This window comes from Scylla paramamosain, chromosome 15, assembly GCF_035594125.1.
Source record: "Scylla paramamosain isolate STU-SP2022 chromosome 15, ASM3559412v1, whole genome shotgun sequence".
Lineage (NCBI taxonomy): Eukaryota > Metazoa > Arthropoda > Malacostraca > Decapoda > Portunidae > Scylla > Scylla paramamosain.
In genome coordinates this window covers 19,346,012-19,358,511 of record NC_087165.1, presented here as the reverse complement: position 1 = coordinate 19,358,511, position 12,500 = coordinate 19,346,012, and the positions used below count along the sequence as shown (strand labels likewise).

Sequence of the window (12,500 nt, the reverse complement as noted above, 5' to 3'; positions counted from 1 at the left end):
TCTTAGTCCAAACTATAATTCATACTATAGCCACTCTTCTTACCCCAAGCTTCTCTTCCTACTCCACCCCAAAGTCATTCTTCCCACTCCAAGTTATCTTTTCTACTCAAGAGTTTTCCTTTCTACTCCACGCTGTCCTTACTACTCCAACATATCCCTCCTACTCCAAGCTACCCTTATTCTTTCACGGTCCACACTCGCTCAGCTCCAAATGTTAATTTTTACGACCATTGTTTGCACGATAGCCGAGTGCGAGCGGATCATGAGCGATAGTGTACATGCATGTTCCCAGCAACATACATGATCAATACATACACTAAACAGAAGAGAGAGAGCGGGCACTGAGCGGAACAGGAACGAAGCTGTGCTGGTGTTCATCAGAAGTACGTAACAGTTGGTCGCGTGTGAGATGCGCAACGATGGACCCAGAATGGAAGTGTGTGGGACAGGAATGGGAGCGCAGTTGTACGGTAGTAGTTCAGCAGAGGTGACAGTTGCGTTGCGTGGACTAAGATGTTCATGTCCCAAATGAAAAATTAGCACTCTGAGTACAGATAACATCATTCTGATGAACTGAGTGCGACCAAAGGACGGAGCTGCACGTCTGCAATAAATAAGAGGGAACTGTTACATGGCGGTGCTGTCCCCAGTTATTATCCAGCCCTCGTTCAGGTTGGTGGTACATAGGCTGTAGATTACTGTCACAGACCGATAGGTAGCAGTTAGTAGCGGTGACTTAGCTTCCTAACTGACACTGATTGTTTTTTTTAAACAACAACAACAACAACAGCTGCTGCTGCTGGTGCTGCTGCTACTACTACTACTACTACTACTACTACTACTACTACTACTACTACTACTACTACTACTACTACTTCTACTACTACCATTATTACCTTTATGGTTTTCTATAGAGAACCAACACCCGTCCCGACACCTGTCCTGCCCTGCACGGTTTGTACATGGTGCGTAGTATGCGTATTAGTCCTACACTACAGTGTACGATGGTGCTTACAATAATCAATATAGGTACATTTAAATGTGCATATGCCAGCCAGTGGTGACTCCTCAAGAGATTGGAACCTAATCTGCCAAAATCTCTTGGTGTAATTCGTAAACTCTCCCGTACTTCACACCTTAACTTTTCCGTCAATTATCCTTAACTTTCTGGAAATCAGCAATTTTTTGAATGCACCCTATCACACACACACACACACACACACACACACACAACCGTTCTTTCCGATGAGGGTAAGCAACCATGGCTCCAGCACACAGGTAAGTAGTCGCTTCTCTGTCAATCGTAGACTAGGCAAACTAGGCAAAAACGTGCATGGATGAGTTCATGGTTGGGTCGTCACAAAGCAGAAACCTTTCGTGAGGCGCACGTCATATTCGTGATTCCAGAGACAACGGTGGCTTCGTATGCTCTCAGTCACAACTTTCTCTAAGAGACGTGTTGATCCAAGAAGATTTATTGCGTTCATATAGGAACTGAACTTTGACTTAAGAAACGAAGCCCTTCAAAATATAGATATGAATGTAAACATGGATGAACATAAGAACATAAGAACATAAGAAATAAGGAAAGCTGCAAGAAGCCATGAGGCCTACACGTGGCAGTTCTTGTATGAAATATGCCTAGCTATTTCCACCTATCATCCCCATCCATAAATCTGTCTAATCTTTTCTTAAAGCTTCCCAATGATTCAGCACCAACAACTATGAAATTGTTGGCTGTTGTATTGTAAAACTAGAAATGTAATGTAACATGTGTAGTTACTTGACTTATCTAATATTTTTGTCCTCCAGTGAAGACATAAAGTTTGATGGTGAATACATTGCTATAAATAATGACACATTTTGGACTTAATTTATTTTTTTTGTTGGCAGAGTAATGCGTATGAGTTAGATCTACTCCTACTTCACCTCAGTCTCAGCCTCCCAGCCCTCAGTGTTTGCTGGAGGAGCTGTTCCTGGTCTGCTTGCGTATCAACAAACACTCATAGTATGGGTAAGTGATGACTGTCCTTGTGTGTGTGTGTGTGTGTGTGTGTGTGTGTGTGTGTGTGTGTGTGTGTGTGTGTGTGTGTGTGTGTGTGTGTGTGTGTGTGTGTGTGTGTGTGTGTGTGTTATAAGCTGAGGAGTCAGCAACAACCTTGTTAATGCACCGTAAATTATTGTAGCGAGGTATATGGCTTGACTCTCCCAGTGAAAGCATTGGGAATTTAGGTCTTTTGTCTTGCAATGGAACCACGCGAGTATAAGCAAATGACGACTATTTATCTATCTGTCCACTATATATCTATTTGTCTATTCATTTGTCTTTCATTGTATCTGTCTGTATATCAGTGTACTTAATGACATACAGTTACTGAATAGGCACCCTACTTAGATTTGTAGAGATTACAATGTGCCAACTGGGGGACAAGCCGATGGAACGCTGATAGGAGGAGGTGAGATGTGGAGGGGGCGAGACGGTAAAGAAAGAGAAGTATGGAAAAGAAGGGACGATTTATAAGGATGAGAAGAAAGAGAAGCACCAGAATAATGCGGAACCGAGGAAAGGCAAGGAGAAAATGAGGAATACACAGAAAATAACTCAGTGAAAAGAAAGAGTAACTCTTCCTGTAGCAGACAATGTTTGGGGCAGTGGTGTAACTGTCACGCGCGCGGATAAAGGATGTGTGTCTGTGTGTGTCAGCAGAAGGATGCCTTGCATATCGAAGGACGGAGATCGTGGTGGCCACCCTGCTGGGCCTGCTGGCCACCGTGGCAGCAGTGATCGGCTCCGTCACTTACCACCAATGTACCTTGAACGGCTGGATTGACTACTGGCTTATGTTTCACGGTAAGTCTCTCTCTCTCTCTCTCTCTCTCTCTCTCTCTCTCTGTGTGTGTGTGTGTGTGAGTGGTCATGATGGTCACATACCATAATACCCTTGGTCTTAATCACCTCCGTGCCTTTTTGTGACAGGGGTGATCACGGTGGGGGCGCTGGTAGGGATAATGGTCTGGCGACTGGCGCCTATCCCCGGAAAATACATCAACGCCCTCGTCTACCTCACTGGCTTCCTCATCTTCCTCAACCTCGGCTGGCTGCTCCTGGGTGAGTTCCGGCACGCCGTAGGGATCCTTCGCCTCACTCTGCCGGACACCAAAACAGAGACGTCACTCCAGCTTGATCTCTACTTCTATGTTTCAGTCTCATGATTCAGTGGACCAGTTGCGCCCTCATTCTGAAAGCCTAGTGGACTAAATGTGGTTTCGATCCAAAAGTTCAGTGCACCAATTATGGTTTTAATCTACAGTTTTGGTGGACTAGTTGCCATGATAGTAATGGACCGCTTACAGTTCGAATTTAAGGTTGAATGAACCAGTAGCAGTGCTAAATTAAAGATTTAGTGAACTAATCGCACTTTCAATCCAGAGGTTTAGTTGATTACTTTTACCTTCAATCTAGAGATTTAATGAGCCAATTGTGACTTCATCTTAGAGATTTAATGGACTAGTACTGGCTTCAATCCAGGGTTGAAATAAAAAACTTTTTTTAAACCTAAGCCATTGGGTTTTTAAACATAACCCACTGGGTTTTTTGTTTTATTGTTTTTTGGGGGGTTTTATTGTTTTTTGAGGTTTTGTTTATTTTTTTTTAGTTTATTACTCGTATTAATATGCAAACCAGTTTAAATAAACAATTAAAAAGTAATCTAGAGTGAAATAAAAGGTTTGAGTTGTGGTCTCAGTTCACAGGTGTAATGGAAAAGTCCCAGTGATTCTAAAATTTTGTACAAAGGCATGATATCAACTTATCAGCATTTCCTGAACTATTTTCCACATTTCACTGTCTTACTTTCCAGCAAACATGAAATATCTACTGGAGTCGTATTGTTTGGTGGTAAACTGGCAGCAAGAGGCGCCTTTCTAGTCTTAGTTTCGTGACAATTTTTAGCACGACCAACAGATGATCTCAAGACTGTCCCACATCGCCTCTTGTCCCAATGCTGGTTTTTCCTTCCTTAGGCAATGTGCAAATCGGTCTCGCGTATTCAATTTGTTACGCAGGGAACTCTCCCGATGTCTACCTCAATATTCCCCTCGACTGCTCCTCCAAACTCCTGCCGTTTATGTTGTCTGTCGCTGTCATATCCGACATCTTCTACGTCATTCTACTGGCGGTATGTGCGTGCTGAAGTAAACTGGTATACTTATTTAAGGTGAAAGTTTGATGTGTTCGACTGTTTGCTTACATTTGACAAAAAGGAAAAGTTACATACTAAAACCTAAACTCTAGCATTTTGTCTCACAGATGTTCTGCGCCCAAAGCTTCTACTGGAATCATGAACCTGAAGAAGACACCAAAGAAACCGTCCCATGTGAGTAGTTAACCCTGATTGGCCTCCTTACCAGCCTGAGCCATCCTCTGTCGCTTGCTATGTCTAAATCTCTCTAACATATTCCAAGTCTAACTCCCACAAGCAGAGGTACAAGCTTTTTCTCCTGTATACACCACTACACTATTGATGGTCAGTCCAGGAGTATTCAAACAAAGATGCTGCTGACATAGTTCTTGGTTTTGTAGTCAGAATTCGTTCCTCATCCATGTGCCTCTCCTCAGATTTAAATCGATGGTGCATAGCAGTGGTGGTCACCATTGCATTCTTGATCGTCTCAGTGATAGCCATCGCTGTGGGCGCCACTTATCTCCAAGACTGCTACTATGAAGAATGGGGCGCTATATGGCTTATTGTATACGGTCAGTCATATTTGTGCTCTGTGTTGTTTCCGAATACCATTTGTTACTACATAAGCATGAGCGCTGTCTGAACGTGGATTGACAAACATATTATTGCACTGACATGAAGTCACCGTCTTGTCTTGTGGGAAATTATAGTAATAATACCAATGAGCAAAATAATGTTTCCGTACGCTAAATTTTAATTACAACACTATTACTCACGGGACTCCATACCTGGCTCGGTGGCGAATACCGGCCCTCTTGCTACCACGCGCATGACATAATGGCTCCAGTGAAAAATAAAATATAATATGATCCGTTGCCTCACACTGTAGGTTATCGTCACACTCGTCCTGCGTTCCGAAAGGTTTGCCAACTGCAGTGAATCAGAATTCAGCGCCCTTTCAGCCACAGAAAATAAGAAGTCACTGATTGAAAATCTGGACAATGAAACACTGTATTGCCTGTGTTACTTAAGGAACTCATACCCATAATAATTATCAGTTCTTCACTCATTAAGCTTAAGTGAGATTTGCTTTTTTGGTGAACCATTCAGGACACTTGTCTTCCTGTGGCGAATTTCTGATCACCCTTGACAAGTAACGGAACGAAGGAACTTACAACCTTACACTGTCAATACTCTTCTCTCTTATTACACGGCCTATAAGCAGCTGGTACTTCATAACATAACTTGACATCAAATATGATAACTATACGATTTATTTATTTATTTATTTTTTTTTAAGTATGAGCATAAGGTTGATTGAATTTATCGGGTCTGGTATATAATTAACTGACTGGTCTTTGTGCAGGAGTGTCGAAGATCGCTATCACAATTTTCGCTTTCTTCTGGATCCGGTACCGCAAGGAGGCCTCGGAAATGTGGGGCTCGCACGCCTGTTACCTCCTCCTGCCTTTCCTCGTCTTCTACTTCCTCCAACTCGCTGTCTTGGGCTCCGGTGAGTGTGTGTGTGTGTGTGTGTGTGTAGTTTTTTTTCATTTTCCACTCACATATCTTTCATTACTTAGTACTTTTTTTCTAGTTCCTCGTTTATAACCTGTCATTTATGTATACGATGTTTTCATCATTACTAAATACAACATGTTTGTGTGCAGTCAAGCCTCGGCTGTTCGACATCCGAGAGGAAAACTGCAACGGCATAGCGGCCTGCAGTGACGTGCTCCAGGTGACGATGATCGTGATCATATCCATCTTCTTATTCAGCGCCGTCGTCACATTCTACTACGGCGTCATCTTCTTCTTTGTTGTCCTTTTCTTCTTCGTGGTCACCATGTCCTACTACTGCAGTGGGGACTCAGAAGGAGATGAGAACGAAGTGAAGGCAATTAAAGAGCATGACGTGTTGCATCGGTTCCGCTAAGATGAGCCGGTCGCTTACAACATTAAGTTACAACTCTCTCTCTCTCTCTCTCTCTCTCTCTCTCTCTCTCTCTCTCTCTCTCTCTCTCTCTCTCTCTCTCTCTCTCCGAGCGCAATAAATTTATTAAATAATCCCTCTCGATACTGTTTCTCACGCTCTCACTTATTTTTTCCTGAGTTACCTTATTTTTTTTCCAAACAACACAGTTCACGTCAAACAAGAACAGGCCGCACAAAACACTGGCTCTTCATATTTCTCTCGGGACTGGCAGTGGAAGGAGTGCCGGGAGAGGAAGGAACCAACACCCTCAGGGAGAAACAAATGAGCGCTACAACAAAGCTCACACTCTGCTTTACGTTCACTGTAACCGTTGTGCTCGTAATATTGTTATACTGTCTCAGGTTTCCGTAATTTTTTCGCAAAATAAAATAAAATTCTCCTGTCCGTATCTTACACCTTGTTAGTCGGATGGTAAACACGGCAACGATGAGAGTTTCACATTTGGTTTCCTCGATCAGGTATTAGAACAGTTTAATACCCGCGTATATTACGTAGCCATATATATTTCTGATATAAAAGTAATACAATAAAATCTTGTTTTGAACTATTCCTTTTCCTTTCCATTCCATCACCAACTTTTAAAAGCTCCTAGTCAGTGGAAGGGACGCCTGACGTGAAGGAAGGAGATGGAAAGGTAAAAGGAGACGTCATTCCTGTACAGCTTCGAGGTCAAATGTGGAGGAAGACGTGAGTGTGTTGATGGGGTCAGGTGATCGCGCGAGGCAAGGGAAGCAGCGACCTGAAGCGGGCAGTTAAGTGAAGAGATGATGTGGTGGGTGTGAGGTAAGAAAGACTTAAGGCAGGAATGCTTTTGTTTATGTGAAAAGATGACAGGCCAAAGGCTATGACACTTTAAACAAATAGAGAGACAGACAGACAGACAGACAAACAAACAGAAACTGCTCCATTGTAACTCTCCAGAAAGTGAATGCAAAAGGGTTCCAATAGTGCTGGTGAGTTTAGTTATACAAATGTTCTGTTATTTTTATCTTACAACAATTCAAGTCACAGAGGTAAAAACAGAGTCAGTCAGGGAGTTTATTAGTGTAAGGGAGTGAAGACTGAAGATAATTGATGAAGTTTGTTTTAGTGAGATAAACACAATAAGAATGAGAGTAAATTACAAGTTTTGTGAAGAAGGGGGAAGTATGCAATCAGCAAGTTAATAAAAATAATACCTATGTAAGTAACAGTAGAAGAAAAGTAGGAGACATGTAGCATTGAGGCGGCAAGTGAGAGTTTGAAGACAGCCAGTTAGTAGACAGATATTTAAAAGAGAGGAGTTGGTAAGGCGAGAAGCTTTTAATCCTGTATTGTTTAGTAAAACTGTGTGAGTGGAGGGCCCCATACATGGAAGCCGTACTCCATGCAAGGGCCCTATATAGCTGTTAGCTGAGATGGGGAGGAAAAAATTGTTTTATCGTGTGTAGGTGAAGGGATTGAGCTTTTCGATACATTAGATAACATAATATTTGCTCTCTCCCATTCAGAAAGATTAGAAGTGATGCGATCTGTGGAATCTGCGCTTTTTTTTTCATGAATTAATTAATTTCCGTTGAGTTGTATGTATAAACGATTCAATAATGTAATTTAGAATCACTATCATAAGAGTGAATAAAGCAAAAGGTTTGCCTGAGAACATTTATGAATGCTGGAAAGTTGATGAGAAGATAAAGCTTAGTGGGACACCTCTTTTCATAGGCTTTGAAGAACAGTGGACGTCTACGAAATTCGGCCAGAGAACGGTTAGAGAAGAAACACGAAAGAAAGTTGCATAAGTGGACGGGTACTGTAAGAGAGCTGTTTGGAAATAAGATAATTTTGCCAGACTGTATCAAAGGCGAAAGCAAAGGTTTCACCAAAACTACCAATGAGAAGGTGATTAATAAATTGATATTTAGAAAGGAAAATTAGAAGATCGCCAGTGAATCATTCGTAGAGGAGTTAACCCTCATGATTAGAAAAAAAAGACATGATGGAATGTCTCAAGACAATTGTAGAAAGGTAGGATGAAAGATGACAGGTTAATAAAAGCAAATAACGATAAGTTAAGGCAGGTTAAGAGTGTCGGGTGAACGAATCGTGTGCCGCGAGTGACAGCTTCCAAAGACGTGACCACTGGGAATGAAGGCGCTCATCCCACATCTGTAGTGTTGTTCCACATTGACTAAACTCAATCAGAGGACTTGCCAGCCATCACCTTCATAAAAAGACTGCTTACTACAAGGATCAGCTTAAGGATACTGACAACGACGCACTACCGAGTGGACTGCAGTCACAAACTATAAGAAGTAACACAGATGAAATTAGCCAGTAATAAAAATGTCAAAAGACGATGCATGTACATATGTAGCTGCATGAATATATGCATGTACGTCCACCAAATTTACTACTTCCGAGCGATGGCAGTTCAATCACCGCCTGCCATCGATTGCATCAAGAGGATGATGACATCGGAATGTGTTTCGACACAGAATATGCAACACAATTTCTTGACAATTCCAGTCTTGTGGTTCAGGATAATAAAGTCATAAAGTATATGTGTTATGGAGCTCTGAAATTAAACTTTTCGAAACTTTAGTGTGTAATATTGTGTTAGAAGAGAGAGAGAGAGAGAGAGAGAGAGAGAGGACAACTAGGGCAGAAAGGGAGGGTTATCGCGTGGCGCGCCTCTCCCCAATTCTCGGCCAGCCCTCAGTCAGGCTGGTGGTCTTGTCCCCGCCGCGTCACACCACAGCCACACACGGACAGGTAAGGAGCTAGACAGTACGTGGTGTTATGAACTCTGGTGCAGTATATTCCCCATATGATAACTCTACCAATGGGCGATGCTTGCACCCGCTGGTTTTCCTATACGTTGTTCCCTCTTGTTTTAAAACGTGCGATAAATTAACTTCGTGTTCTTATTAAGACCCTTTATGATCTGCAAGATACCACATTATTAGGATACAATTTACGGTAAGTTTTATACCAAGACGGAATAAAAGCATCGCGCATCGACGGTGTTACCATATTCCCGTGTCCTGAGATGGCAAAACTGCTCCAGGAGAGTCCATGATGTAGTGTACAGTTCTCTCACTACATCCATTTCATCTCTTTTTTGTCCCATTATTTCATCATGTTCGTCTTCTTTTTTACTATTACATAATAAATACGCCGCTACCACCACTACCACCAATGACAGAATCGACTACCACTATTATTACTACTACTACTACTACTACTACTACTACTACTACTACTACCACTATATTAGGCGCTTACTTTGGGGTATTTCGTCAATCTTCTCCAGGTTCCCTTATCTACTGGTGTTTCTTGCCACACTTTCGCATCTCAGTGTGTCCAGCGCCTAGCCTGTGCAGTGCCTCGAGTTTCCACAGTGAGAATGAAAAGTAAAATTGTCTGGTTACTCTACCATCATATCATGTTGCTTTCTGTTTCCGGCGGGAGAGAAAATACAATGCATCAATTTAGTAGTTTGACATGCGTGAGTGAAGGCACGCGCACACATCCTCTCTCTCTCTCTCTCTCTCTTTCAACTTACGCTAATCATATATTAATTACTATATTCATTCGTTAATCAGTAGCTTATCAATGCCTAATTTCTCATCGATTAAATCTTCGGCCATAAGGGACACCACCGCACAGGCAGGTGTTGCAGGCAGACAGCTGTACCTCCTATGTACTGGTGATATGCTGCACACTCTGAAGCCAAACAGGAGAAACAGATGACCTTTTGTTGAGGTCATAGCAAAAAAGAATAAGAAATCAGCACATTCTGATGAGTGAATAACATAAGTAAATAATGATGATGATGATGATGATGATGATGATGATGATGATGATGATGATGATGATGAGGAGGAGGAGGAGGAGGAGGAGGAAAGTTTCTTAAGATCCACTTGTTAGAAGTGTTAAAACTCACTCATTAAGTTATCTCCTCACTGACAGTGGAAGTCTACTTGTCATAATTGCTTTGTTATACCAGAAGAAACTACATCCCATCGCTATTCCTCTCTTAACTTCCTTTTCATCATCTGAAGTTGCAGTAAATTTGTCCTAATTAGTTACATTCATTATGATTATCTACTACTGCATCACTTATTCCCATGACAACCTATGTTCCAAAGTTTATGTACGAATGGCATAAATACACTAACACAAATACTGCATAGAGTAACTGACACACATCTGATCATCGCGGCAGAGCATCGCGTGCGGGTTAAATCTGCACCCTCCTGCACCTCAGCATTACTCCTTGTCTGGCGCAGGAGCTGTTCTTCTTGATCCGTTCACAGGCACACACAGCGACGCCGAGACGCACACACACATTCGCCAATATGGGTAAGTGGTGAATATTCTTGTGTGTGTGTGTGTGTGTGTGTGTGTGTGTGTGTGTGTGTGTGTGTGTGTGTGTGTGTGTGTGTGTGTGTTTCTTCCCTTCACACTTCCAGCCCCGTCACACACACACACACACACACACACACACACACACACACAAGGCCACAGTAATACACGTCGGCTTTATGGTTTGTGACCTCCCACCCTCCCATTTTCTTTCTTGATGGGCACAGCACAGCTTCCTCTACCACATCCTCTTCCCCAACATCCTCCTTCTCCTCATTTCTTTGCCTTTAATTTGTTTTCTTATTACTGGTCCTTCCTTTCCTTAATGTGTCCTCTCTGCGGTATTCCTTTTTTTTTCTCGCTGTTCCTTTTTGTTTTATTATTTTTACGGTTTCTTGGTTTCTTCTTTATTATTTCTTCTGTACAAATCGTCCCTTCACTCCCCCCCCCTCTCTCTCTCTCTCTCTCTCTCTCTCTCTCTCTCTCTCTCTCTCTCTCTCTCTCTCTCTCTCTCTCTCTCTCTCTTATCAGCGTTCCATCGGCCTCTGCTCTCAGATGACACAATATGATCTAGATAGTAGATCCAGTACAGTCTCGCCCAGTATGCGGAGAGGTCTTCCAGAGGGCGATGACTTTAAGTATATGGGAAAATAATAAACAAAGTAAATCAACACATACTCTCTCTTTCACACACACACACACACACACACACACACACACACACACACACACACGCACACACATAAACACACACATATGAAAAGTTCGATAGGCAGAATGGTAGTTTAATGGGTAAATATATAGATAAACATATGGAGAAACAGATATATAAATATATAGATGGACAGAAAAGCAAACAAATAAGATGAAAGATAGATAAATAGATAGACAGATAAATATATATATATATATATATATATATATATATATATATATATATATATATATATATATATATATATATATATATATATATATATATATATATATTAGATTGATACTTATTGCGAACTGTGGTGAATCAAATCATGTATATATTTCTCCTATTATATTTCAAGCGTAGTGTATCAACAGTAATAAGATAGTTTCTGGCATTTGTTCTTTTTTATGTATTCTCATATGTGTGTTTGTGTGTGTGTGTGTGTGTGTGTGTGTGTGTGTGTGTGTGTGTGTGTGTGTGTGTGTGTGTGTGTGTGCCGGCAGGATGCGGAGCGTACCGATGGACGGAGATCGTGGTGGCCACCCTGCTGGGCCTGCTGGCCGCCGTGGCAGCAGTGATCGGCTCCGTCACCTACCACCAATGTACCGAGAATGGCTGGATTGACTACTGGCTCATGTTTCACGGTGAGTGTCCCTCTGTGTGTGTGTGTGTGTGTGTGTGTGTGTGTGTGTGTGTGTGTTGCTCATAAAACATTGCCGAATATAATAAGCAGCCAATAAAATGTCATTCCACTGGACAACAAAGAAACAGATAACACACACAAACGCTGCAGTATGAAGAAAAACATCCGCTGCAAGATGTAAGAGCCATAAAACAGAGTTGTAGAAATTTGATATGATTTTATCTGTGTCCATTCTGACAGTCAGCGGGAAGGTGGAGTGATATTTAGAAATGTCTCTGTCAGGATGAGTTTAAAACGCTGAACAGTGAAATATAAAATCTGGCCACCTTCGCATGGAGTGCCTGGTGGCTTTGATGACCTCCTTACCTTGTTGTGACAGGGGTGATCACGCTGGGAGCGCTGATGGGCATCATGATGTGGCGACTAGTGCCCATCCCTGGACGGTACATCAACGCCCTCGCCTACCTCACGGGGTTCCTGATCTTCCTCAACCTTGGGTGGCTGCTTCTGGGTGAGTCCCGGCACACCGTGGGCATCCTTCGTCTCACTCTGCCAAACACCAAAATAGAAACTTCACTCAAGTTTTGATCCACTGTATGAAAATGTTTCAATTTCATGGTTTATTGAACA

The 12,500-nt window shown here is 42.1% G+C and overlaps 2 protein-coding genes across 4 annotated transcripts in view; both read left to right on the top strand.

Moving 5' to 3' along the window:
- The first annotated feature begins 342 nt into the window (after positions 1 to 342).
- On the top strand, positions 343 to 6,727 carry LOC135107218 (uncharacterized). 3 transcript variants are annotated; one of them, XM_064016883.1, is made up of 9 exons: positions 343 to 383; positions 1,894 to 2,014; positions 2,705 to 2,851; positions 2,978 to 3,109; positions 4,024 to 4,178; positions 4,310 to 4,376; positions 4,619 to 4,756; positions 5,551 to 5,697; positions 5,855 to 6,727. In XM_064016883.1, the coding sequence occupies exons 2-9, from the start codon at positions 2,011 to 2,013 to the stop codon at positions 6,118 to 6,120; spliced, it is 1,056 nt and encodes a 351-aa protein (XP_063872953.1). In that variant the 5' UTR covers positions 343 to 383; positions 1,894 to 2,010; the 3' UTR covers positions 6,121 to 6,727. The 3 variants fall into 3 exon arrangements, with proteins under 3 accessions (XP_063872953.1, XP_063872955.1, XP_063872954.1); XM_064016885.1 differs by lacking the exon at positions 343 to 383 and adding an exon at positions 548 to 672 and having other exon boundaries at positions 2,708 to 2,851; XM_064016884.1 differs by lacking the exon at positions 343 to 383 and adding an exon at positions 548 to 672.
- A 2,119-nt stretch (positions 6,728 to 8,846) lies between these two features.
- LOC135107574 (uncharacterized) overlaps positions 8,847 to 12,500 on the top strand; it is a 7,851-nt gene continuing 4,197 nt past the window's right edge. The window contains exons 1-4 of the mRNA XM_064017581.1: positions 8,847 to 8,931; positions 10,388 to 10,524; positions 11,731 to 11,871; positions 12,250 to 12,381. Of these exons, the coding sequence (XP_063873651.1) occupies positions 10,521 to 10,524; positions 11,731 to 11,871; positions 12,250 to 12,381 (277 nt within the window). The 5' untranslated portion in view covers positions 8,847 to 8,931; positions 10,388 to 10,520. The remainder of the gene's footprint in view (positions 8,932 to 10,387; positions 10,525 to 11,730; positions 11,872 to 12,249; positions 12,382 to 12,500) is intronic.

What these genes read in the sequence shown, in the direction of transcription:
- LOC135107218 (XM_064016883.1), top strand. An exon ending in TATATGGCTTATTGTATACG is followed by an intron (nt 4,757 to 5,550) that starts GTCAGTCATATT and finishes GTCTTTGTGCAG; the next exon opens with GAGTGTCGAAGATCGCTATC. An exon ending in ACTCGCTGTCTTGGGCTCCG is followed by an intron (nt 5,698 to 5,854) that starts GTGAGTGTGTGT and finishes GTTTGTGTGCAG; the next exon opens with TCAAGCCTCGGCTGTTCGAC.